At 44.7% G+C, this 22,429-nt stretch overlaps 6 protein-coding genes across 6 annotated transcripts; 4 read left to right on the forward strand and 2 right to left on the reverse strand.

Annotated features, from left to right (window-relative positions):
- Window positions 1-1,002: 1,002 nt before the first annotated feature.
- MONOS_11028 (uncharacterized protein) lies at window positions 1,003-1,407 on the forward strand (the record flags this gene model as incomplete). Its single annotated transcript, XM_067863525.1, has 1 exon — window positions 1,003-1,407. The coding sequence occupies one exon, from the start codon at window positions 1,003-1,005 to the stop codon at window positions 1,405-1,407; it is 405 nt and encodes a 134-aa protein (XP_067728919.1).
- Window positions 1,408-1,971: 564 nt separating this feature from the next.
- On the reverse strand, window positions 1,972-3,306 carry MONOS_11029 (uncharacterized protein; the record flags this gene model as incomplete). The annotated part of the gene is made up of 1 exon (XM_067863526.1): window positions 1,972-3,306. The coding sequence occupies one exon, from the start codon at window positions 3,304-3,306 to the stop codon at window positions 1,972-1,974; it is 1,335 nt and encodes a 444-aa protein (XP_067728920.1).
- Window positions 3,307-4,282: 976 nt separating this feature from the next.
- On the forward strand, window positions 4,283-5,035 carry MONOS_11030 (uncharacterized protein; the record flags this gene model as incomplete). The annotated part of the gene is made up of 1 exon (XM_067863528.1): window positions 4,283-5,035. One exon carries the CDS (start codon window positions 4,283-4,285, stop codon window positions 5,033-5,035), a length of 753 nt encoding a protein of 250 aa, XP_067728921.1.
- A 290-nt stretch (window positions 5,036-5,325) lies between these two features.
- Window positions 5,326-6,938, forward strand: MONOS_11031 (uncharacterized protein). Its single transcript, XM_067863529.1, has 2 exons — window positions 5,326-6,109; window positions 6,257-6,938. The coding sequence occupies exons 1-2, from the start codon at window positions 5,380-5,382 to the stop codon at window positions 6,625-6,627; spliced, it is 1,101 nt and encodes a 366-aa protein (XP_067728922.1). The 5' UTR covers window positions 5,326-5,379; the 3' UTR covers window positions 6,628-6,938.
- Window positions 6,939-7,274: 336 nt separating this feature from the next.
- MONOS_11032 (putative axoneme central apparatus protein) lies at window positions 7,275-9,576 on the forward strand. The gene is made up of 6 exons (XM_067863530.1): window positions 7,275-7,608; window positions 7,684-7,798; window positions 7,860-7,928; window positions 7,983-8,050; window positions 8,151-8,462; window positions 8,606-9,576. Exons 1-6 carry the CDS (start codon window positions 7,324-7,326, stop codon window positions 9,284-9,286), a joined length of 1,530 nt encoding a protein of 509 aa, XP_067728923.1. The 5' UTR covers window positions 7,275-7,323; the 3' UTR covers window positions 9,287-9,576.
- An 83-nt stretch (window positions 9,577-9,659) lies between these two features.
- Window positions 9,660-12,535, reverse strand: MONOS_11033 (uncharacterized protein; the record flags this gene model as incomplete). The annotated part of the gene is made up of 3 exons (XM_067863531.1): window positions 9,660-12,041; window positions 12,115-12,415; window positions 12,491-12,535. 3 exons carry the CDS (start codon window positions 12,533-12,535, stop codon window positions 9,685-9,687), a joined length of 2,703 nt encoding a protein of 900 aa, XP_067728924.1. The 3' UTR covers window positions 9,660-9,684.
- Between the last annotated feature and the right edge of the window lie 9,894 nt (window positions 12,536-22,429).

Raw genomic sequence — 22,429 nt, forward strand, 5'->3', positions numbered from 1 at the left:
TATAGAAAATATAATCTAATAATTATTTAAAAAATTTTATAATTTAAAAAAAAAAAAAAATAAAAAAAAAAAACACTGAGTGACGAAGTGACTGACGAATGATTTTGCTTTTTAGGGTGACGCAGAGGTTTAATTGTTATAATTAATTGAAACTCAAATCGATCGGAAATAAGCAAATAAACAATGTTGAAAAACATCAAAAAATAAAAATGATCAATGTCCCATAATATTTTCTTTTGAAAAGCAAGATATTTATTATTCAATTCTAAGACTTTGTGGAGTTTGAAACGATTTTTCAATCCTGTATTTGAAGAAAAGGTTTAATTGTTATTGTTAAACTTGGGAAGTTGAGACCTATATATTCTTTGATCTATCATTATTCTTTCTAAATAAGAAAATACTCGATATATCCACTTTTACGTAAAAATGTATTTGTAAAACAGTGGAAATGCAAAACACAGGTTGATGAATGCATGTCTAATGGTATATTTATAAATTTTTATTGATATTATAGATTATTAAAAAATCAATTATTTTTTTTGTTGTTTCAATATAGAAACATTTATTTTGCATTTGGCTCCTGAAAAAAGTTTCGATTATAAATGAAACCTACAATTCATTGTTTATGAATGCAATGGTAATGTTGGAAAAGGCGAATCGCGGTTTCAGAAAGGAGGAAAGGAAAGAAGGATTGGAATGTGTGTTGAAAAGATAGTATTTTCGGAAAGGATTTGAAAAACATGAATGAGAGGAATGCACAGGAGGAAAATATAGATATTTTGATGAATCAAATAAAACAATGGAGACAACGGAGAAGAAGAAGAAAGGTGTGATTGGAAGACTTTTTTCAGAGGTATTTAGGAAAGATGAATAGAATAAAAGCAAATGGACTGAGATTTGAATGTGCAGCGAAGCTGGGACTGAAGGAAGGAATGGGAAGGTGCGGAGTGTTTGAAAAAGTTGGTCAAGAATTCTTGCGCTTGGTTATTGGGCTTGGTATTAATGGAAAGTCTGGCGAAGAGGATGACGAAGAAGAATTGCGGATTGCAGATATTGCGATGTGAAAATGAAATGGGGCGAGGAGTGTTTGTGGGTGTGATGATTCCACGCTCAGCAAGGTTGTTGGCGATGTTGATGAAAGCGATGGATGCTGTGTGTTTCGGAGGAGAAAAGTTGGGAAAAGCAGACAGAAGAAACGAGAGAGGATGGTGGGTGGCAGGCTGTTGTGGAGTGAGGATGAAGATGAAGCGGAGGAAAGGATGCTGGATGGGCATATGCATCATGGAGCAGATATGCTCGACAAGAGAGGTTGAGGGGCAGTTGGCATTAGGAAGTGCGAGAAAAGAAAAGGGAAATGGAGAACATTGGGAGGGTGTGGAACTTGCTGCAACAAGAGAAGGAAGATGAAGGTAAGGGGAGAAGTTAAATGATGCAATGTATTGAAGAATGAGGTTATCTCCGAAAATTCACAAAAGATTGCCTTGTGGTTTTACAGAGAGATTTAAAACTTTGCATTCTTTGTTATTTTTTCTCGCATTGTTGATTTTTTTTCATTTCATCCTTTTTTTCGTTCATTGCTGTTTATGGTTTATTGTTGTTCGTGTAAAATTATTTTTTTTCCTGTTTTTGACAAAAGATTCACAACAAGCTCGATTATAACTATGTATACATGTTTTATTTTGGCTTTGCAAAGCTGCTTACGTTTGTAAACGCATTTATAAAAGAAATGAGTGCGAATTAGTAAAAACTTGCATAAATAAAAAACAATTAATTCAATTATTCATCTTTTTCAAAGTTTTATTAATTAAAGATAAAATAATAGCAATGAATAAATTAGGAATTCAAATAATTGGAAAAAAATCACAAAGCCAGTTCAAAAAATTGCTTCTGCCTGGATCAGAAATTATTCACCACTATCAAGTGAATGATTCGATATTTGTGGTGCAGCATTCGAATCTATTTTTTTTTAACTCAACAGCTATTATTAGTAACTGTGGTGAAGTGTGTGCAAATAACAATTCCAAGATAGGATTCTCCTTCAGACCTGGGATTATCCCTTTTTTTAGCAAGCTTAAATATTTCTATATCAGCAGGCATCACAAACACACTCGGCGATGAGCTTCTTGCTGCGTTGTGGTTGATCCCCACATTACCCACCTCCAGTTGGCCAGAAGATACGCTGAACAGCGTTGTTGCAGACAAAGAAAGCGCACTCGTCCCAATCACACTCACTGTCTTCCCTCTCCCAACAACTGAAATCTTCTTTTCACCAACACTGATCGTCGCCCCTTCACTCACATGCCTCCCACTCAGCAACGTGATTGTCGAGCTCAGCTGCGCCATGCTCGACCCCACCGCATGCCCCACTGACTTGCACGGCGCTGCCTCACTCATCCCACACAGATTGCTTGCGTCATTCCCACCCACCCCAACAAACCGATCCTTCATCCCCTCCTTCAGCCAATCCTTCTTTTCTGTGTGCTGATATTGCCAACCGCCTGAATAATATTCATAGCACACTCTCGTATCATCGCTATTCGTTGTATATGATTCATGGAACGGGTTGGCCGATGAGAACAGATTGTTTCCATCATAAAAATACACATCGTGGCCATATGGAGTGGTATCAGTGTAACTGCAATCATGGAAGAAGAAGAAATAGCAATAAATGTTGTTGCTTGGAGCAGTTTGTTGGTTTGGATCAAATCTCATTCCTCCGCCATATGAATATGCCGAACAAGAAATAAATTGGAGGCTCCTCATTTTGAATGCAGCTGGAACATTGAAACAGCACATCCCTCCGCCGCTAGTGCTTGAAAGTGAGCACGAAGTGAATAAGCATTCAAACACACAAGCGCTCTCTCCTTTACCGCTTTCTGTTCCGAAACATCCGGATCCAGAAACCTGAAAAGACACAAGACAAAGTCCTCCTCCTGAATTACTCGCCTTGCAACTCTTGAATTCGCAACCACTTATCCCGACACGTTCTGTAATATAGCCAATAAACATTCCTCCGCCACAAAAATTTTGGGCACTACAAGCATTGAATGAGCTGTTTTCGATTTTGATTGAATTGATAGAACGGCACATAATTCCTCCACCATCATAATGCGCATAGCAGTTGTTGAACGAACAAAATCTCACCGAAAGTGTTCCCGTTGCATTTCCACACATGAAAATCGTTCCGCCATTTGAAGTTCCATAAGAATAACCAGCGCTTGTCCCAGTTGTTTTTGAGCCATTCCACACACACCCGGTAAACGAATTCGTCCAGTGAACGAAATGATCTTCCTTCCTCACATGCATTTATATGATTTATTGAAATCATGATCAATTTCAAAAGATGTGTTCATTTGCAAAGACCTAAAAATTAAAAATCAAAAATTCTTATGATTACAAAAATAAATAACAATTATTTTCAAACATGAATATTTAAAATACGCAATGAAGTCAAAAAAATCCCATATCAAATATGAAAAGTATTTTACAGCGGGATAGATCAAAAAAATTTTTAATTATGGGACGTTGATCATTTATATTTTTTGATGTTTTTCAACATTGTTTATTTGCTTATTTCCGATCAATTTGAGTTTCAATTAATTATAACAATTTATAATTTGTGAATTTTAGATTTTTTAATGCCTTCAACAAAATGGTACAATTCAGACCTATGCCTGTGTGAAATGGAACAATTCGAACAAGGTTTTGAAGGATGGACCGGGTCAAAAGAAGACGGGAGCATCACTCCCACCGGGACCTTATTTAGTAGCAAGACTCAACTGGTAGCACAAAAAGGAGAGCAGTGGTGGAACTGCGGCTTTCGAAGAAGCAATGTTCCCGACGCAATAATCACAGAAGCAAAAAATTATGTATCGACTTCAACTTAGTTTGCCTTAAAATTGGGATTCGTTAATTTTGCTCAGGCATGAACTGAGCAAAATTGTGGAGAATTTCCTTAAGATTTCGTGGAATGGTGTCGAAGGTGTGCCATGCTTTTTGTCAAATAAAAAGAAAAGGGATTCCCCAACACATGCTTGTGCGCCACGAGATCTGCAATTTTTCTATTCTCAAGAATAAGTTATGGAGAAGACATTGGGCAAGTCCCAATATTTAAGACAGTCTTCCGCTCCTTCCACCGTTCCCATGTTCCAAGAAAACCTTACACATATATGTGGTCGCCCACCTTGGTTTTCGATTTCTACGACTCACGGCCAAACAATATTGATCTATCCTTCAACGAACTTACAGTTAAGTGCATAATGCTTTGAGGGCTATTTACAGCATGCCGCTTCCACGAACTCGAACAACTATCGATGAGCAAATCCATTTTCAACAACGATGCCATCCACCTCCACACCACCTGAAAACTTCCATTCCACCGAGTTATCTTGCAATTCCTTTCTTAGGAGAAGTGGATAGGAATATTTGCCCAGCAAGAGCTGTCAACTGCCTTTGGGAAAGAGTTCGAAGAACCTACGAATCGGGAGACACATTTCTTCTGAACACGACGCATCACTCACCGCTGAAGACTTCAGGAATTAGAAAACTGGCAAAACTCGGAATGATGCAGGTGGGGATCCTACAGGAGTTCAGACCATACACAGTCAAGCATGCAGCCATTTCCGCCTTAATCTTGAAGGGAGTACCGGAAGTGTTTATAGCGAAACATGCTCGCCTATCGCCGACAGCTCACACTCCAACGCGCTCCTCCCTTAGAGCCAACCTTGCATCCAACATGGCCCACGCACTGGCTGCTCCTCGACAGGAAGATCTAACCGCACTTATTGCTTGCAACTGCCCATCCACTACCTATGCACCATTTCCACCAGCCTCCGCCTCACAGGAAACAACAAGCCTCTTCTCAAGAACAACTGCATTACCACGAACAACCATTGAGGAACTGAACAACCAACTCAATTCTCAAGTTCCAAGCGCACAGACAGTGGAGTCTTCAAGAGAATGCAGCAGAATTGAATATACCACAATTAGAACAGTTCAGACAAGTGAAATTGGTCACATTCATGCAGACATATAACAATTGCCAACTATTATAACTCCCATAACATGAAGTGTTGTTGTTTTGTTTGTTCTTTACGAAATAAATAATATACCATAACAAACACTTTGATCATATAAAAAAAAAGAAATCTGATGTCCCGGTAAAAAACCCATTTACCTGCATTTGATTCAGGAATATCTACATTTTCTTTTTATCCACCATGTTTTTTTTTTTTTTTTTTTTTTTTTTTTTTTTTTTTTTTTTTTTTTTTTTTTTTTTTTTTTTTCGAAAATGTGCAAAACCCTTAATATTTTCTTTCAATTCCCATAACAATAGCATAATCGTTGATCGTGTACTTTAACCAAAATAATAAGTGTAAAATGGATAAAGAATCATTTGAATCAACTGAACATAATATCCCGCAACCAATAAGGGAATTTGCAATGAGTTTGCCAGAGGATCTTAAGAATAAATGCATAGGCCTCTTTTCAAAGTTCTTGCCTTCTTTGCCTTTGCCAATCGACTTGGAAGAATTTTCCGAAACTCTCAGCATTGCAGAAAAGGCAGAATTTTGGAAAGCAGTCTCTCAAGTTCAGGCTCAATTTGTTAACCCCGTTCCATTGCCAAGTTTGCCCACTTCTGACAACATTAACGCATGTACTGCAACACCTCCAAATCTTGATGGAAATAATAATTCAGTTCCAGTTTCAGACGAAGTTAGTTGCGATCCCTCTACAAATCCAGGTGCAGCTGCTCCGAAGAATAAATGGGAATTAAGCTTTGTTGCGCCAATTATTGACGAAGAAGGTGTTCCTTCTCGGCAATTCTTTTCTCAGCTGATGGAAGGGATAAAAGCAGTAAAAGAGCCAGAGAAAGAAAAAACTCCATTTTTACGTTCGACAGACGTTCAACGCGAAGTTGCCAGGAAATCAATAGAAAATAACACTTTTCAAAACGATAAATGCCTTGATGAAGATCAAAAAGCTGTGATAACTGAATTTAAGCGAGTTTGGGGAAAAGAGAAGAAAAGAGTTGCTTGCAACAAAAAGTTTTGCATCGATGACGAATGCATGCTGAATTGCCTCTCAGTTGTACTTTTTTTTGGAACAGGTATGTTGATTGCCGGATGTGTTTTGTTGGGATGTAATTTATTATCTGAAAGCGGGCTAGCACTTATTATTGTTGGATCGCTAATTATTATTATCTATGTAATCCTGTCAATTTGCATGTGCTGCCCTTTCTGTATGAATTCTTTAGGAACGGAAAGAGATTTATCCTCGAATGAATTTTATTTTGATTTGAAAGAATGTGTAAGGTTGTGTGTGGAAAAAAGAGTTAAGAATTGGAGGAGAAGAAAGGAATGGAGATGGCTTATGATAAGAAAAGAAAGAGAGGCTGAAAAAAAGATTGATAAAGAGGAAGAAGAAAGAAAGAAAAAGGAAGAAAACGAGAAATTAAGTCGCGAGGCCGCAATTGAAATGGAGAAGCTGCAAATGAAACAAGTCATGACAGCTGGTACAAGTGGAGCAGGAAATGATAAGTTCACCAATCAAGCTTTCAGTTCTTCAGTGGCTGTGGAAATGGAAGTTGGAACAGAAGCAATTATGAAAGAAGACGAATATATTTGAGACGCACAAGCAAGCTTGATTGTTGAGGTATTTTTTTTATCTAATCGCCAATTGTTTGTTAAATATTATATTCGAATATGTGTTTTTATGTTGACAAACATTTTTATGTTGATTTTCATTTTATTTTGAATTGCGCTTTTAAAGATAATTCTTTTTCATTGTGAAAGTTTATGTTGATTTTTTATTGATGATAAAATTTGTGATTGTCTATTTTATTTCATTTCATTTATCTTTTCTTTCCAAAGATAATGTTTTATTATGCTTTTGTAATTCAGAACATATTTTTTTTTGCAATAATTTAATGAAAATTATTTATTAATCATTTGTTGAATAATCAATTTGGAAATTAAATACTTTCAAACTTGTTTTGTCCAAATCAAGTTTTTCAAAAATTTTATTGACTTTGATAATTCTTTATAATTGGAATTTCACTGACTTTTCTTTTCCTTCAATCCTTTGAATTGTGTTTTAAAAATAAATATGATCATTTTTTTTCTTTTATTCAATTTACAAAAGTGTAAAAACACATATTTGTTATTGAATATAAAAATTACAATTAAAATTTATAAGTAATTTTGTGATTTTTACTAAAAAAATTGTCTTTGATCATTTCTTTTAATTTTTTCTTCAAAGTTGAATTAAGGAATATTTCAACGGTTTGAAAAATCGTTTTTTAAGTTTTTAACTTAAGGAAACATGTCAAGGCAAATTGTTACTTGCTTTGAAGACTATCAAAAAGCACGCATTTCATTTGTACAAAACATTGCAACTTTTGCGGAGAGGCCACAAAATATTGATGCATTAAAAGAGTCAGGGGTGATGCTTCTGCTGAAACCTCTCATTACAGATCCAGTTCCATCTGTTTGCTTATCAGCTTCTCTTGCTCTTGGCCGACTTGCAAATGCTTCAGAAGAAATGGCAGAGGCTGTCGTTCAAAATGACATTTTACCTCAATTAGTTACTAGTCTGAAGGAACAAAATGCATGAGAAACATTCAATTTTATATAACTTATTTTTTATTATATTCCATTTGTAAAATTTTTTTTTACTTTTTAGAAATTCTTCAAGAAATCTGCTGCATTTATCATTCGTTCTGTTGTAAAACACAATGCAGCCCTTGCGCAAGCAGTAGTTGAAAGTGGAGCTTTGGAATCACTTGTTTCATGCCTTCGTATGAATTCTTTTCAGCAATTGAAGATTGAAGACAAATGAAATGTTTTTGTATTTTTAAGAGGAATTTGACCCTGGATGCAAAGAATCAGCACTGTTTGCATTAGGCTACATTGCACGTCATAATGGAGGTTTTTGTTTTTCTTGTTATTTATTACCTGAAGTTTTATCCTGAATATTTTTAGATCTTGCCCAGTTTGTTGTTGATGCTGGGGCAGTTCCTCTAACTGTTCTTTGCTTACAGGAGCCAGAAGTCTGCTTTGTTTTTATTGTTGCATAATCATTTTTTGGATTGTTAATTCTTTTTTATCAAAACATCAATCGTTTCATTATTAATCCATTTCATTATGCAGCTCACTTTGAAGCGTGTATCAGCATCAACACTTGCTGATATCGCAAAGCACACGCCTGAGCTTGCACAGGTTGTAGCAGACAGCGGAGGGATTGGCTATCTTGTTCCTTTTGTCTCGTCGGCAGACACAAAGTTAAAGATGCAGGCAACAGCATGCCTGGCGCAAATAGCAAAGCACTCGGTTGATCTTGCTGAGCAGATTGTTGGTGCTGAGCTGTTCCCACGTGTTTTGGACTGTCTGAAGGACTCAGATGCTTCTGTGAGGAAGAACGCAGCCACACTTATCAGAGAAATTGCAAAGCATTCTTTGGATGTATGCGCTTTATGCTAGTTCTTTTCCTCATTTATTTTTTTAAACATTCTTGATATATTCTCTACAAATGGTTGTTAATGAAATGTTCAATAAAAATGTCTTCTGTGTAAACAATTTGTTTAATCACATCGTTTCTGATGCAGCTTGCAAAGTACATTTCCGACATGGGCGGTATCCCTGCAGTCGTCGCCTTCACCAACGAGACACTTGGCGCTGATAGACTTCCTGGTGTGATGTGTGTTGGGTACATTGCTGCCTTCTCTGAGGCACTTGCACTGAAAGTGATCACCTCCAAGGGAATAGCGCCGTTGGTGCACTGTGTTGTAACAGAGCCCGCAGACTACCTCAAAGCAGCAGCAGCCTGGGCACTGGGGCAGATTGGGCGGCACTCGGCTGACCACGCAAAGGCTGTGGCAGATGAAGGCGTTCTGCCAAAGCTAGTGACTGTGATGGTACACGAGAAGGCTACAGACGATCTGCGCGCTAAATGCAAAGCAGCTTTAAAGGCGATCATCGGAAAGTGTGTGTTTCTGCCTGCGCTGGAGCCACTTCTGCTGCAGCCAGCAGCGCCGAAGGAGATTCTGAAGTACATCGTAGAGCAGTATGCGAAGGTTCTTCCGTCAGATGTGGAAGGCAGAAAGCAGTTTGTATCGTGCGGCGGGCTGCAAAGGATTCAGGAGCTGGATGCTGCAGCTGAGGAAGGGTCGAGGCTGAAGACAGCGATTTCTCAGGTGAATGCGTGCTATCCAGTCGAGGTGGTGCGTTACTACACACCAGGATACAAAAGCGAGCTGTTCCAGAAGATCGAAGAGTTCAGACCTTAAATCTTACTCTGTCACTTTGCTTTTCTTCTTCAAAAAATTCCTTTCATTAACTTCACCTTCTCTTCAACCAGTAGATGCATTTGCAAGCACGAAAATCAGTTAGTTAAATGATTTTTGTGGTTGTCTGAACAATTTTCATCATTTCCTCGGTTGGGTCTTACTCATTTTCAACACAACGCTTTTTAAGTGCCTTCATTTCCTGTTTCCTTTTTCATTTGTAAAAGGGTTATGTGATAATTTCTCACCTCATTTTTTATTTTCAAAAAAACTTTTTCGTACAACACAACAAATGATCATTTTGTAATTATATTTTCGTTCAAGTTTGCACAAAAACATTGTTACAATCATAAATAATAAAAATTATATTAATAAATACAAACAGTTAAATGAATTTTTGATTATCTTTGAGGTGAGATACAAATAACATTTTGAAATACCGAAGCATAAAACAGCCGAAAAGGGAGAACGATTGCACTTGAAGATCTGACCTCCTCAAACATTCGCTTCTTCTGTCTCACAAACAACTCTGGATCAAACCCGCGCTTCTGCATTCGCTTGATTTTGCGAGCTCCATTGACTGTGTCTGTGAACCGCGGGAGTGTCTCGTCCGAGTCAGCAACACACACAGGCATTTGAGGATTGACCGAGAAACATGTGTCTGAAGAGCCACATGGCAACTGATCGTCGTTCAATGGCTGTGTTGGCAATCGGACAGGCGCATCTTCAAGACAGAAACACGACTCAAAAGGATCAGAAAAAGAACAATGGCAGCTGGATGCTGCTGTTTTGTTGCTCTTCGGGAGCCGAGCAGGATCACAATGAGATGAATGAAAATGGACATAGGCTGCCATCAAAGACGGAAAACTCTTGGCGGAATGGCTAGCAGAACGATCAAGCGATGCAGAGAGCGCCATCGACAAAACAACCGAAGTCGCCAAGCCAGCTGCATTCTCTGGTGCTTGCAGCGGGCGATGCATCACAGCAACATCTGCATCTTTCTCATTGCCCAACCACGAGCACAAACACACTTGACATTTCGTTCGCTTGGAAGGCATGTCGCAACTGCTCTCCTCGAAGCTCTGCCTTTTGCTGCTCCGCTCGCAATTTGTGGCTTCTTCAAAAAAAGAATCATCTGATGAGCATATCCCAGAAGAACCAGAACAACAAAGAAGTGGATTGACTTGGCTATCCTCTGTTTTTGTTGTTGAGCTTGGCAACAGCAATGATGAAGTCACTGCAGACGAAGAAGAGGAAGAGGAAGAAGAAGAAGAAACGGGAAAAAGTGAAGGACAGGCTCTGATTGCGATGTTCTTTTGATTCAATGACAGCAAATCATTCTGCTCGTTTTCAGAGTTTGGGGAACTCATTTCACCACACTCAGCGCAAACCTCTTTCGCTTTTCCTTTCTTTCTCTCCCTTTTCCTGCTTTGCCTCAACCAGAACCTTTCCAAAGTCGTCATGCTCTTTTCCATTTCTTGCCTTCTTTCCTCCCTTTCCTCCTTCGCCAGCATACTCCGAAGGTCTCTTTGCGCTCCACTACCCATCACTCCTTCTGTGCCTTCCTCATCCAAAAGCCTCTTTGCTTCTTCTGCTGTCATCGCAGCTTCCGCCCTTTCATCAGTCTCCTTCCCACAGCCCTGAACAGCTCTTCCGATCTTTGCCTCTGCCTTGTCCCATTCAGCTGCCTCTGCTCCATCAAACATCCACCCCTTTCTGATCCACTCCCCAAACAGCTTCCAGTGTTCCTTCGCCTCTCTGATCTGTCTTTTTGTCAAACGCGCCCTTCTTCTTCTTTTCAATCCGAAGAAGCTTTCATTCCCCAATTCTGCACCATGCGCACAGTCCAATTTCTGCCCGTCCTCTGCCAATAACCCTGACCCAAGATTTCCCTTTTCCTTCTGCATAACAACAGCATCAGCATCAGCATCAGCATCAGCACCAGAGTCTGTCTGTCCCTTCGCCACACACTCTGAAACACCTTGCCACTTCTCCAGTCGCATCCACAGCTCGTCTTCCTCTTTCCACTTCGCAATCAGCGCCATCCGACTCGCATGCTCTGCCCGTGACTGCCGCCTCCCTCCGACTGCTGCATCGATGTCTCCACACAGCATTTGATTCCGGACTTCGCTCGGCTGCCAGCTGGCTATCCTTTCACATGCCTCAGCCTCTGATGAAGAAGACACACATTCATCCTCTGCATCTGCCGATGCTTGTGCAAATGCAACTTGCGAGAATTCATTCTGCGCAGTGACTGTCTCTGCCAATAGGTCTGATTTGTGCCCATTCGCGTCGCTGCCTGCTGAGAAATCTATGATTTCTGTCTCTCTTTCAGTCTGCTTGTTCAATCGCTTGCCAATATCACTTTTCCTTGTCAGTCTGCTTTCCCCGCTTTCCTCTTTCAAAGCACTCTTCTTTCTCAAAAGTGCTGCCCTTATTTCGTCCAGCACCTCATATTCCTCCATTTTGTTCAGCGAAGGAATAAATCCGGCCTCACATATTTCTTTCTTTGCAGATGCTTCAAAACGCAATTGACCCCCCAAATCCACCCTTTGCTGGAAAAAGCACTCGCGCTTTTCATCAGCCCCTTCAACCTTTTCACTCAACAATGCTTCATCCGAACGAAGATTTCCCACTGATAAGAGCCTTTCTCCTTCATTTCCAACTTTGCTGTCTGCTTGCGCCTTGAAAGAAGCGTCGCAAATGGGAACAGAAGACGGATGACAAACATGGGATGCAAGAAAGTCTGCTGATGCGCCTTATTGTTGCAATCAAAGAGGAACGTCTTTTCATCAAATATTCAAAGCAAACATCTCAAACGAAAAACAAACCAGAATTCTGCTCGTGGTGCCCGACATGCGTGAGTGTTCCCATGCTGTATATAAAGGGAGACGAGGACACGTTGGAACCTGATGGCCCACATTTCTTGGCATTATTAGAATCTGGAAGCAAAGAATAAGCAGTTTTTGCCTCAAAACAAATAATCAAACGTTTTCGAACTGATTGTGATTGATTCCTCGATGCAGTTGGAAAATGGATACTGCTGGAAAAATGCATGGAATTATCATCACTGAATGAAGCCCCTTGAGTCAAAGCAAACAACGAATGAATCTTCCTTTCCTCTTGAGGCAGCTTCAGTTTTTTTTTGAAAAAAAATACAAATATTGCAAATAGATTTTAAATTGGAAAACATCTATGTGCGCATACGTTTTTGTGAGCGTCTATGCAAACGAAGCCAGTTTTTCCATCCATTCCATTGACAATAAATAAGTTTGGGTCTTTTCTCTCAAAAATACAACTTTTCATCACTTTCTGTGTACTCATTGAAAAAGCCAGAAAAGATTCTTCATTTTTTTCATCAAAGACAAACAATTTTCATTTTTTTATTTACTTGTCAATCTTAACAAATATTAAAAAATTCATATGCTTTGCAATAAATATGAAACATGTTTTAAAACTATTTCTTTGGTAAATTTTTTTGCATATTCTTCTATATTTATGCAAAATAATAAAACGAAAACTATGAACAACCTCATCAATTATCAAAAATGGTTGTGCTAATTCATTTAATAATTTGTGAGATCTTTTATAAATTGTTTTTATTCGTTTCTTTCTTCTAATTTCTTTCCAACTCTCGTCAAAAAGTGAGTGAATGGTGTTGTTTTTTCTTCTCCAACTTTTCTGCTGTGTTGATGTTTTTGCGTCAGGGTTAAAGAACATAAAAGAAGAAAATCAAATAGAAAGACATTTTGTGACAAGTGAGCCTCAAAACTACACAATCACACCAAAAAATAAGATCAATGAGCATTGCCAAGTGAGGACATGCGCTCATCTGGTGAATTCATCCCTTGTTCTTTCCCGGTCGTGTTTGTTGAAAGGGAGTGGAAAAGTGGTGGAAACTGTGGATGTTCTGTCTGAAATGAAGATATCTGACTGTGAGCTGGAAGCAGAGGGTGTGATGGGAAGTTCGTTTTTTGTGAGTGTTGCTGGTGTTGTGGAAATGAACAATATTTCAGTTGGATCAGGGAAGCAGGGAATGTGTGTGAATTCGCTTTTTTCGAACAGGCAGATTGGCAGAAAAGATGGGGCAAGTGGCTCAGTTCTTTTGAAATCCTCGAATTTTTTGTCACTCTCCGTTTCAGAGGGGCCGTTCATAGATGCATATGGAACAAACAGCATCTGGATGTGTGAGACAGTGTTCAGCAACATTTCTGTGGAAAGGAAAGTGGGAGGACACAGAAATGCTGGAAGGGATGGCTGCCAAACAACAATGGTTGGCTGCTGTTTCGTTTCGATGGAAGATGTGTTTTATGGGAGCATCGTCAACCCAGATTGCTGTGCTATGTCTCATTTGAACTCGATCAACAACACATACACAAACATCAACAGAGTCAGGAATGCGAATCAAACATATTCCGATGTTGAAGGGCACCAGTCTTTGAATTGCTCGGGATTCTTCGAAGATGACACATTTATCAAATGCACTGCTGCATATGGAGGAGCAATTTCAATCACAGGGATTGAATCTGCTCTCACAGCCACAAGATGTCAATTCCAAAAGTGTTCAGCAAGGAACAATGGAGGGGCTATCAGTGGGGAAAGAATGCTTTCAACGAGAGTGAATTCGAGTGTTTTCAACAACATTTCAGGGGGGGAAAATACTTCAATTGGATATGGAGGATGTTTGCATTTTCTTGAGGTTTTAGATGGATCCTTGATTGAAAACTCGGTTTTCAACAATAATTCTCAATATTCTGCTGGTGGATCTATTTATTTGAGAGCATTAAGTGGTTATCAATATTTAAATACACCGGATTCCATTTCAAATTGTTCTTTTATGAACAGCACAGTGAGAGGTGGAAATGAAGGTTGTATTGGATATGAACAAACAAAATCACACTTCACAATCACAGAACTGTATTGTAAGAATTCATGTTGCCCCCACGAAGCCGGATCTCTTTATTTTGTTATCATTCCAGGAAACAATCACTCTGATTCAAAAGTGTCATTTTGTTTTTTCCACAACAATACATGTGGAGCGAATTTCAATGGAAATGATGTGTATGTGCAAGATGGATCAGGATTGTTTTTGGGAGACAAATTCGTTGAATGCTTTTCCACCACTTTGTCAAACAGATTATTTCATGCTCTGAAAGGGACACAGAATGAATGGATTCCGTTGTTTGACACTCGATTTGTGGATGTGGTCTCTGGAGATGATGAAGAGTGGACATGTGGGATGAGAGCAGACCAGCCATGCAAAACAGTGAAAGGGGCGCTGGACCACTCGGGAGAGGAGCACTCGTGGGTTGTGAAAGTGGGGAGCGAAATCACATATGAATCGGGAATGGAGATTGGGGGGAAAGTGGTTGGGATTGAATCGACAGAACACAGCAGAGAAGCGAGAAATGCGATGATGTGGAATGGAGAGGGGGGGAGGCTGTTTGGGATTGGGGCAGGAAGGCTGAAGATAGGGTGGATGAATGTGAGTGTGAAGATGGCAGGGTGGGTGAGTGTGTCAGTGTTTGTGATGAGTGGAGACGGGGAGCTGAGGGTGGACGAGAGTGTTGTGGGGTGTGTTTGCGATGGGGAGGATTGTGGGATGGAAAGAGCAGTGTTTGTGCTTGGGGGTGGAGAGACACGGATTGTGAGCTCGTTGATTGTGGGGATGAGATTCAGGATGGGAGGGAGTGTTTTTGGGATGAGTGGAAGGGCGAGGGTTGTGATGGAGGGATCGGAGGTGAGCGGGGTTGTGAAGACAGAAGGGAACGGAAGCGTGGTGGAGAGGGTTGTTGGGGAGGGAGAGGTGTTTGAGTTTGACAACTGCACAGTGCGGGGGTGTGAGTGCAGGGAGGGAGATGGGGGAGGAATATATGTGTGTGTGAAGAAAGGAGGGAAGGTGGGGGTGGGAAACAGCACATCGACAGAAAACACTGTGGAGTTTGTGGGGTGCCAGGCAGGGAGTGGGGGTGGTGAAAGGGGAGGGAGGGGAGGGAGAGGAGGAGGGGTGTATTTGCGGGTGGAGGATGAGGATGTGGATCTGTGTGTGAAGAATGTGGGATTTGTCGAGAACAGAGGGGAGGAAGGGAAGGATTTGTTTGTGGAATCGGGGGATCTGAAAGGGTGTGTGAATGTGAAGAGATTTGTGCATGTGAAGGAATGGAGCAATGGGAGTGTGGAGAGTTGTGTGGGGGTTGATGAGAAGTGGCCGGATGTGATGATTCCGCTGGTATTCTATGTGATGGAGAGGGAGGAGAGGGTGGTGGTGGGGAGCGGAGGGCATGATGTGTCAGCGTGTGGATTCATGGAGTATCCGTGTCGGAGCGTGTGGTATTCGATGGAGCAGCAGGGTGGAGGGAGGAAGGAGGTGGTGGTGGTTGGGGAGTACCGGATGGAGGAGAATGTTTTGTTTGGTGGAGGACAGGAGTATGTGTTGAATGGAGGAGGAAGGGAAGGAGAAAGGGCAGAAGTGGTGGTTGTGGGGAGCACGTCAGGAGCAGCTGGGGTTGTGACGATCGGAGGGGTTGGGAGGATGGAGGAGCTGGGGCTGGTGCTGGAGGCAGAGCTGGCAGAAGAAGGGATGAGTGTGGCCAGTGTGAGCGGAGATGGTGGGGAGGTGGAGATGGCGAAATGCACAGTGCGAGGGGATGGGTGCGAAAATGGAGTGGGGTTCAGTTTTGTGAGGGCGAGTGGGGGAAAAGTGACGCTGAGCGAGTTGGAAGTGTTTGTTGTTGCAGGATATGAGGAGTCGAGATCGTTTGTGGAGGTGAGTGGAGGAGGATGCATTGTCAGCGTGAGGAATTCGAGTGTGGAAGGAGGAGGAGGAGGAGGAGGAAAGAGGAGCCGGTTTCTGAAAAGTGAGGGAGCAGGGAGTGTTGAGCTGTGGAACAGCACATTGAGAGGGATTGTTGTGGGAGGGGGAGATGGGGGGATTGTGTCAGGGGTTGTGGGGCTTGGGCAGAAAATAAGTATTGATGGGGGAACATTGAATGGGGTGTGCATGGAGGGGAATGGCGGGGGAGTGGAGGTGGTTGTGTCGGATGGCGGAACAGTGGAAGTTGGGAGGCGGCTGAGCACGGAGTTTTCATTGTGCAGTGCGGGGATGAGAAATGAGGGAGGGGGAGTTGGAGGGGGAGTTGGAGTGGGAAGAGGAGGGTTTGGAGGGGGGATGATGGTGAAGATGGAGGAAGGGAGCAGAGAGATATATGTGAAGATAGTGAAGTTCAGCGGGTGCAGTGCAGGAAAGGCGGGGAGAGACATATTCATGGAGGCAGAAAAGCTGTCGGAGGTGGTGGACAGCGAAAGGATGGGATGGATCACGAATATGTCAGACCGGGCAGGGGCGATGGGGTATGAGAATGGATGTGAGCACGGGATCCCGCTTGTGCTGTATCTGCAGCCAGAGCCGTCGGTGATTGCAATCGGGGGAGCAGAGAGCTGGGATTTTGAGCGATGTGGATACGAAGGAGCTGGGTGCAGAACACTGGACTATGCGATGGAGAAGCGGGGAAGCATTCTGGGGCTTCGGAGCACGATTGAGATGAGTGTGAGTCTGGAGCGGGAGCATGTGATTGGGGAAGGGACTGTTGTTGTGGAAGGGAAAGGGGCAGGGTGTGTGGTGGATGTGGGAGGAAGCGGGGAAAAGAAGCAGGACGGGCTGGTGGTGAACAAGGCGACGACCACAATTGGGAATGTGGGGATTCAGGTGCCTTGTGGGTTGAACGGGAGAAGAAGTTTTGTGAAGAGCATTGGAGGGGCGCTGACGATGAGGAGTGTGGTTGTTGTTGCGAAGGAGGGGAGCATGGTGGGGTTCAGGATTGTTGAAGCGACAGGAGGGAGTGTGATTCTGTCTCAGGTGGAGATGAGCGGGATCTGTTTCGGCGAGTGTCCGTTCTGTGAAGCGAGGGATGAAGGATGGGTGACAGTGTCATCGTGCACAGTGAGTGGGTGCAGCACCACATGTGGAGGAGGGCTTGTGCATGTGGAGGGAGGAGGGTCGATGAGCGTGCAAGGATCGGAGCTGACAGGGGTGGGAAGAGTGGATGGTGGGAGGGCAGTGTGTGGGAAGGGAGGAAAGAGTGTGGAGATCTTGAACTCGAACATGAGTCTGTGGAAGGTGGGAGACGGGGATGGCGGGGCAGCGTATGTGGAGGTTGGGGAAGGGAGTGTGTTTGAGTGGAAGGGGAATGTTGTGAGAGACAGCATATCGGAAGGGGGGTGTGGAGGGGGATTGAAGATTGGAGTTGAGGGAAGCGGGAAGGTGAGGGTTGGGCAGAGCGGGGTGGTGACGAAGTTTGTGGGATGCAGGGCATTGAAGAAGGAAAACAGAGGAGGGTGTGGAGGAGGGGTGGCGATGGAGTTTATTGGGGAAGGTGAAGTGGGAAGAGACTATTTGGTGGAAGGGCTGACATTCGAAGACAACATGGCAGAAAGAGGGGCAAAGATGTTTGTGGAAGCAGAGGAGCTGTGGAGGGTTGCGACAGCGGAGAGTGTGAAAGTGGGAGGGGTGGAGGCAGCAGGGACAAGCAATGAGCATGTTGGATTCGACAAAGGGGAGGAGCTAGATGTTCCGCTTTGGGTGTGTGTGAGTGAATGGGAAGAGCCGGGGTATGTGGGGGAAGAAGGGGTGGACTACAGGGTGTGTGGGTTTGAGAGGTATCCGTGCGGGTCAGTTGGGTTTGCGATCGGGGCGCGGTTTGGGGTGGGGAAGGTGCACATCCGACTTGTGGAGTCATACATGATAAGGGCAGAGATAGTGGCAGAAAGGCAGGAGGTGGATATTGAAGGGGCAGTTGAAGGGGCGGGTGTTGGAGTGGCGAGGGATGTGGAAGGGGGTGGAGAGTGTGTGTTTGGAACGAGAGGAGGGGTGGGGCGATTTGGCGGGATGAAAATGGGAGTGCCGAGCTCGTTTGCACCAGCTCGGAGAAGCTTGTTTTGCTGCAGCGGAGGGGAGCTGTGTGTGGAGAAGTGGGAGATGGAAGCAGAGGGAGGGGCTGCGACATATTGTGTGGCAGAGTGCACAGCAGGGCTGATGACGCTGCGGAATGTGACAGTGAAGGATGTGAACATTTTGACAGAGACTGGTGTTGTTGTGGTTGTTGTGAAGGGCGATGGAGCAAAAGGGGTGATTGACTTGCTGGTGTTGGAGAACATAACGGGAGGAGGGAGGGGAGGATTGGTGGAGCTTGGGGGAGGGGCAACGGCGAAGTGGGGCAACTCAACAGTTGGGTCATGTGTGTTTGGGGAGCATGGGGCAGTGAGATTTGAGAGAGGGGTGAGCATGGAAATGGGGAACAACACGTTTGAAGGGGTGGCTCGAGAGAGTGGGAAAGGAGGGGTGATGGAAGGGGTCGTTGGGGGGTTGGAGAAGGTGGTTGTGAAGGATTGTCGGCTGATTGAAGTGGAGTGCCGGGAAGGGAGCGGAAAGGGAGGAGGGGGATACGTGGAGGTTGAGGAAGGAGGAGAGTTTTTGTTTGATTCGAACAGGGTTTGGGGGAACAAGGTGAACAGTGGGGATGGGCAGGGGGGCGGGATGTATCTGGTGCTGGGATCGAGGAATGTGAAATACAGTGTGAAGATGGTGGAGTTTGGGGAGAACGAGGCGTATGAGGGGAAGAACGCGTATGTTGTGTGTGCGGATGCACGAGCACTGGTGAACGAGAAGTGGTGGAGTGGGTCGGCGAGGGAGTCGGATGGAGAAGAGAAGCAGCTGTGGGTGTATGATGAGGCGAGCGGGCGGAGCCTGTCGATGCTGCCGTATCTGTTTCCGGCAGACGAAGCGATTGTGTTTGTGAATGGAGGGGAGGGGAGCAACACAAAGGATTGTGGGGAGGAGGTGCGGCCGTGCTTGGATGTGGTGTATGGGGTGAAGCAAATGGGGGAAGGGCAAAGGATAGTGCAGATTGTGGGGAATGGAAGGGTGGATGGGGCGGTGAAGGGAAAGGGAGGATGGCTGACGATTCAGGGGAAGAAGGAGACAAGGGCTTTGGTGGCGGTTGGAAGGGAGGGGCATTTGGAGTTGACAGGAGAGGCAGGGATGGTGGGGCTGATGCTGAGCAGACTGAGGTTTTGCCTTCCATGCACATCGACACATGGGGAGGTGATAGAGGTGAGGGCCGGGGAGTGTTCGATTGTGAACTGCTCATTTGAGGCAGGAGAGGAAGGAGCAGGAGCAGGAGGAGGAGCAGAGACAACAGGAATGGGGATGTGGATAGGAAGGGGAAGTGGAGGGTCATTGGAGATGAGCGGAATCAGGATAGAGGACATCAGGCTTGGAGCAGGATGTGGGGTGTTTGATGTGGAAGGAGGAGAAGTGAGTGTTGAAGGGGCATTTATTGGCGGGGTGGATGGAGAGGGCAGTTCGGTGATTGTGTGTGAGAAGTGTGAGAGAGTGAATGTGAGTGGGGTAGATATGGGAAACTGCAGTTGTGGAGAGGCGGTTGTTGTGCTGAGGGGAGTGAAGAGAGGGTGGATTGGGAATGGGAGCATGGTGGATGGGTGTGTGTCATCAAAGGGAAAGGGGGGCTGGCTGAGGTGGGAGGCAAGCGAGGAGGAGGAGGAGGAGGAGGAGGAGAAAGAGAATGAAAAAGAAGAAGAAGAAGGAGAGGTGATGATCGAAGGAATAGAGGTGAAGGGGTGTGTTGCAGAGGGGGAGGAAGGGAAAGGAGGAGGAATATGGATGAGGCTGAATGGGAGGAAGGAGGGGGAGTTGTTGTTGAGGGATGTTGTGTTTGGGAGGAACAGAGCGAGAGAGGGGAGGGATTTGTATGTGGAATGTGAGTCACTGAACAGGACAGTGAAGGCAGAGTGGATAGTGAATGTGGTGTGTGGAGAAGGAGAAGGAGAAGGAGAAGTGGAGATGAGAGGGAGAGACAGGGAGCACTTTTTTGGAGAAGCAGTGGACTTGATGATGTTTGTTCGGCAATATGTGAGCAGGAGTGTTTGTGTGGGGAGGAAGGGGTTTGACATGGTTGGGTGCGGGAGCACAGCGTACCCCTGTGCAACATTCTGGAGAGGATTCATGAACACAGAGGCGAGCAGCGAGAAGAAGGAAATGATTATTGACGGGGAGTGCGAGGTGAGGAGGAGCTATGACTTGTCGCGGTTTGTGATCCGATCGGCAGGCGGAGCGAGTGGAGAAGAGAAGATGGGAACACTGAAATTTGGAGGGGGTTTGGATGAAGAGGCAGGAGGAGGAGGAGAAGGAGTTGTTCGGAACATGGAAGGATTGAAGGTTGAGAAGATAAAGTTTTTGGTGGGGGCGCAGCTGCCTGGGAGCAAAGGGTGTGTGATCTATTCGTACTCGTATGTGGGAGGGGTGGAGCTGTCAGAGAGCATTGTTGAGGAGGAAATAGGGGTGTGGCTGGGGTTCAGCTTTGTGGTTGTGGAATGTGGGGAGTTGACAGTGAGAGGGTGCGTGGTGAAAGGGATTTGGACGTTGGCTCCTGTGTTGAAGGTGTCAGTGGCAGGGAGCGGATTGATTGAAAACACGCAGTTTGAGGATGTGAGTATTGGAGACAGCAGTGTTGTGGAAGTGGTTGGGACAGGGAGCAAGGGAGGTGGGAGATGGAACGGGGAGAACAGGATGGCTGTGAATGGATGCTCGTTTGTGGGGCTGAAGTCGGAGGTTGGAGGAGAAGGGGTGGTGCTGAGAGGAAGTGTGTTTGGAGAAGTGGTTGTGAATGGGTGCAAGGTGGAGGATGTGTTTGCCGGAGGGTCGTTGAGGGGAGGCGGGATAGGGATATGTGTGAAAGGGGAAGGGAGAATGGAGGTGAATGGAACGAGTGTGAAGAAGTGTATGTGCGAGAGGAGGAGTGGGAAAGGAGGAGGGATGTATTTGATGTGCACGGAAGCGCTGAGGGAATTGCCATTTGGAGTGAAGAACATGATATTTGGAGGGAATGAGGCATGGATGGGGAGGAACATGTTTGTGGTGGCAGCAGACCTGAATGGAAGTGTGAATGAAGAGAGTCTGAATGTGTTGTTGGAAGGAATGGGATGGGACGAGAAATCGTTTTGTGGGGAAGATGAGATGGTGGGGGTTGTGGACCTGCTGATGTTTGTGATGAGTTATGAGAGCAGCACAGTGCATGTGTCGACAAGGGGGCTGGATGTGAGGCGGTGTGGAAGCGAGAAGGAGCCGTGCAAGACATTTTATGGAGGGTTCATGCACATTGGAGGAGAAGGAGAAGAGGATGATGGGGAGAAGAAGGTTGTGGTGGAGGATGCGAGTGTGATGAGGGAAGGATACGACTTGTCGGGTTTTGGAATTGAGGGGGGTGATGGTGAGGTTGAGACAGGGAAGAAAGCGATTCTGTTGATGGAGAACGGAGGGGCAGGAGGAGAGAGCGAGGCATGGATGGAAAACCGGGGAAGGCTGGGGATAAGGGAGATTGGAATTGAGGTGGGGAAAGGGTTTGAGAGCAGAAAGGGGGCGATTATTGTGAATGAAGGGGGAAAGCTGGAGCTGGGGAAATGTGAGTTTGTGTCGGAGAGCAGTGCGAACATGCCGGGGAGGTATTCATTTGTGGTGTGCATGGGAGGAGAGATGGAGGCAGAAGAGGTGAGAGTGAAGGATGTGTTTTGCGAGAGAAGTGTGTTTGTGATTCGGGGGGCACGGGAGTGCAAAGTGGAGAAGATGCATGGATCGTCTGTGAGCCTGTGGGGAGGGGCAGTGTTTGAGATTGATTGCGAGGAAGGGGCAGAATGTTCGGGGGAGAGGTCGGGAGTGGTTGTGAATGGGAGCACATTGGAAGGGATCAAGCGGAATGGGGAAGGAGCGAGTGTGGTGGAGTGTGGGACGTCGAGGTGTGTGGATGTGGAGATAGTGGGGTGTGTGTTTGAGGTGTGTGTGTCGTCGGAGAGCGAGAAAGGGGGGATGATGATGATGTGTGTGGAGGAAGGAGGGAGGATTGGGGTGAGGAAGTCGGAGGTGCGGCAGTGCAGCTGCTCGACGAGGAATGGGAAAGGAGGAGGGATGTATGTGAGGAGCACAGTTGAAGGAGACGTGGAGATGATGTTTTCGGGGATCGAGTTTGAATCGAACACGGCGCATGTGGGGCGAGACATGTTCATCGAGTGCCACGACATCGGATCGCAGATAAATGAGACGCAGTTCAAGCTGGTGCTGAGCAGCGAGGTGTACAA

Source organism: Monocercomonoides exilis (genome assembly GCF_001643675.1).
Source record: "Monocercomonoides exilis strain PA203 chromosome Unknown scaffold18-1597598, whole genome shotgun sequence".
NCBI lineage: Eukaryota > Preaxostyla > Oxymonadida > Polymastigidae > Monocercomonoides > Monocercomonoides exilis.

Coding starts and splice junctions, on each gene's coding strand:
- MONOS_11031 (XM_067863529.1), top strand. CDS start 5,380: ATGGATAAAGAATCATTTGAATCAACTGAACATAATATCCCGCAACCA. Junction 6,110..6,256: donor TGTACTTTTTTTTGGAACAG/GTATGTTGATTG, acceptor TGAATTCTTTAG/GAACGGAAAGAGATTTATCC.
- MONOS_11032 (XM_067863530.1), top strand. CDS start 7,324: ATGTCAAGGCAAATTGTTACTTGCTTTGAAGACTATCAAAAAGCACGC. Junction 7,929..7,982: donor CATTGCACGTCATAATGGAG/GTTTTTGTTTTT, acceptor GAATATTTTTAG/ATCTTGCCCAGTTTGTTGTT. Junction 8,051..8,150: donor TTTGCTTACAGGAGCCAGAA/GTCTGCTTTGTT, acceptor TTCATTATGCAG/CTCACTTTGAAGCGTGTATC.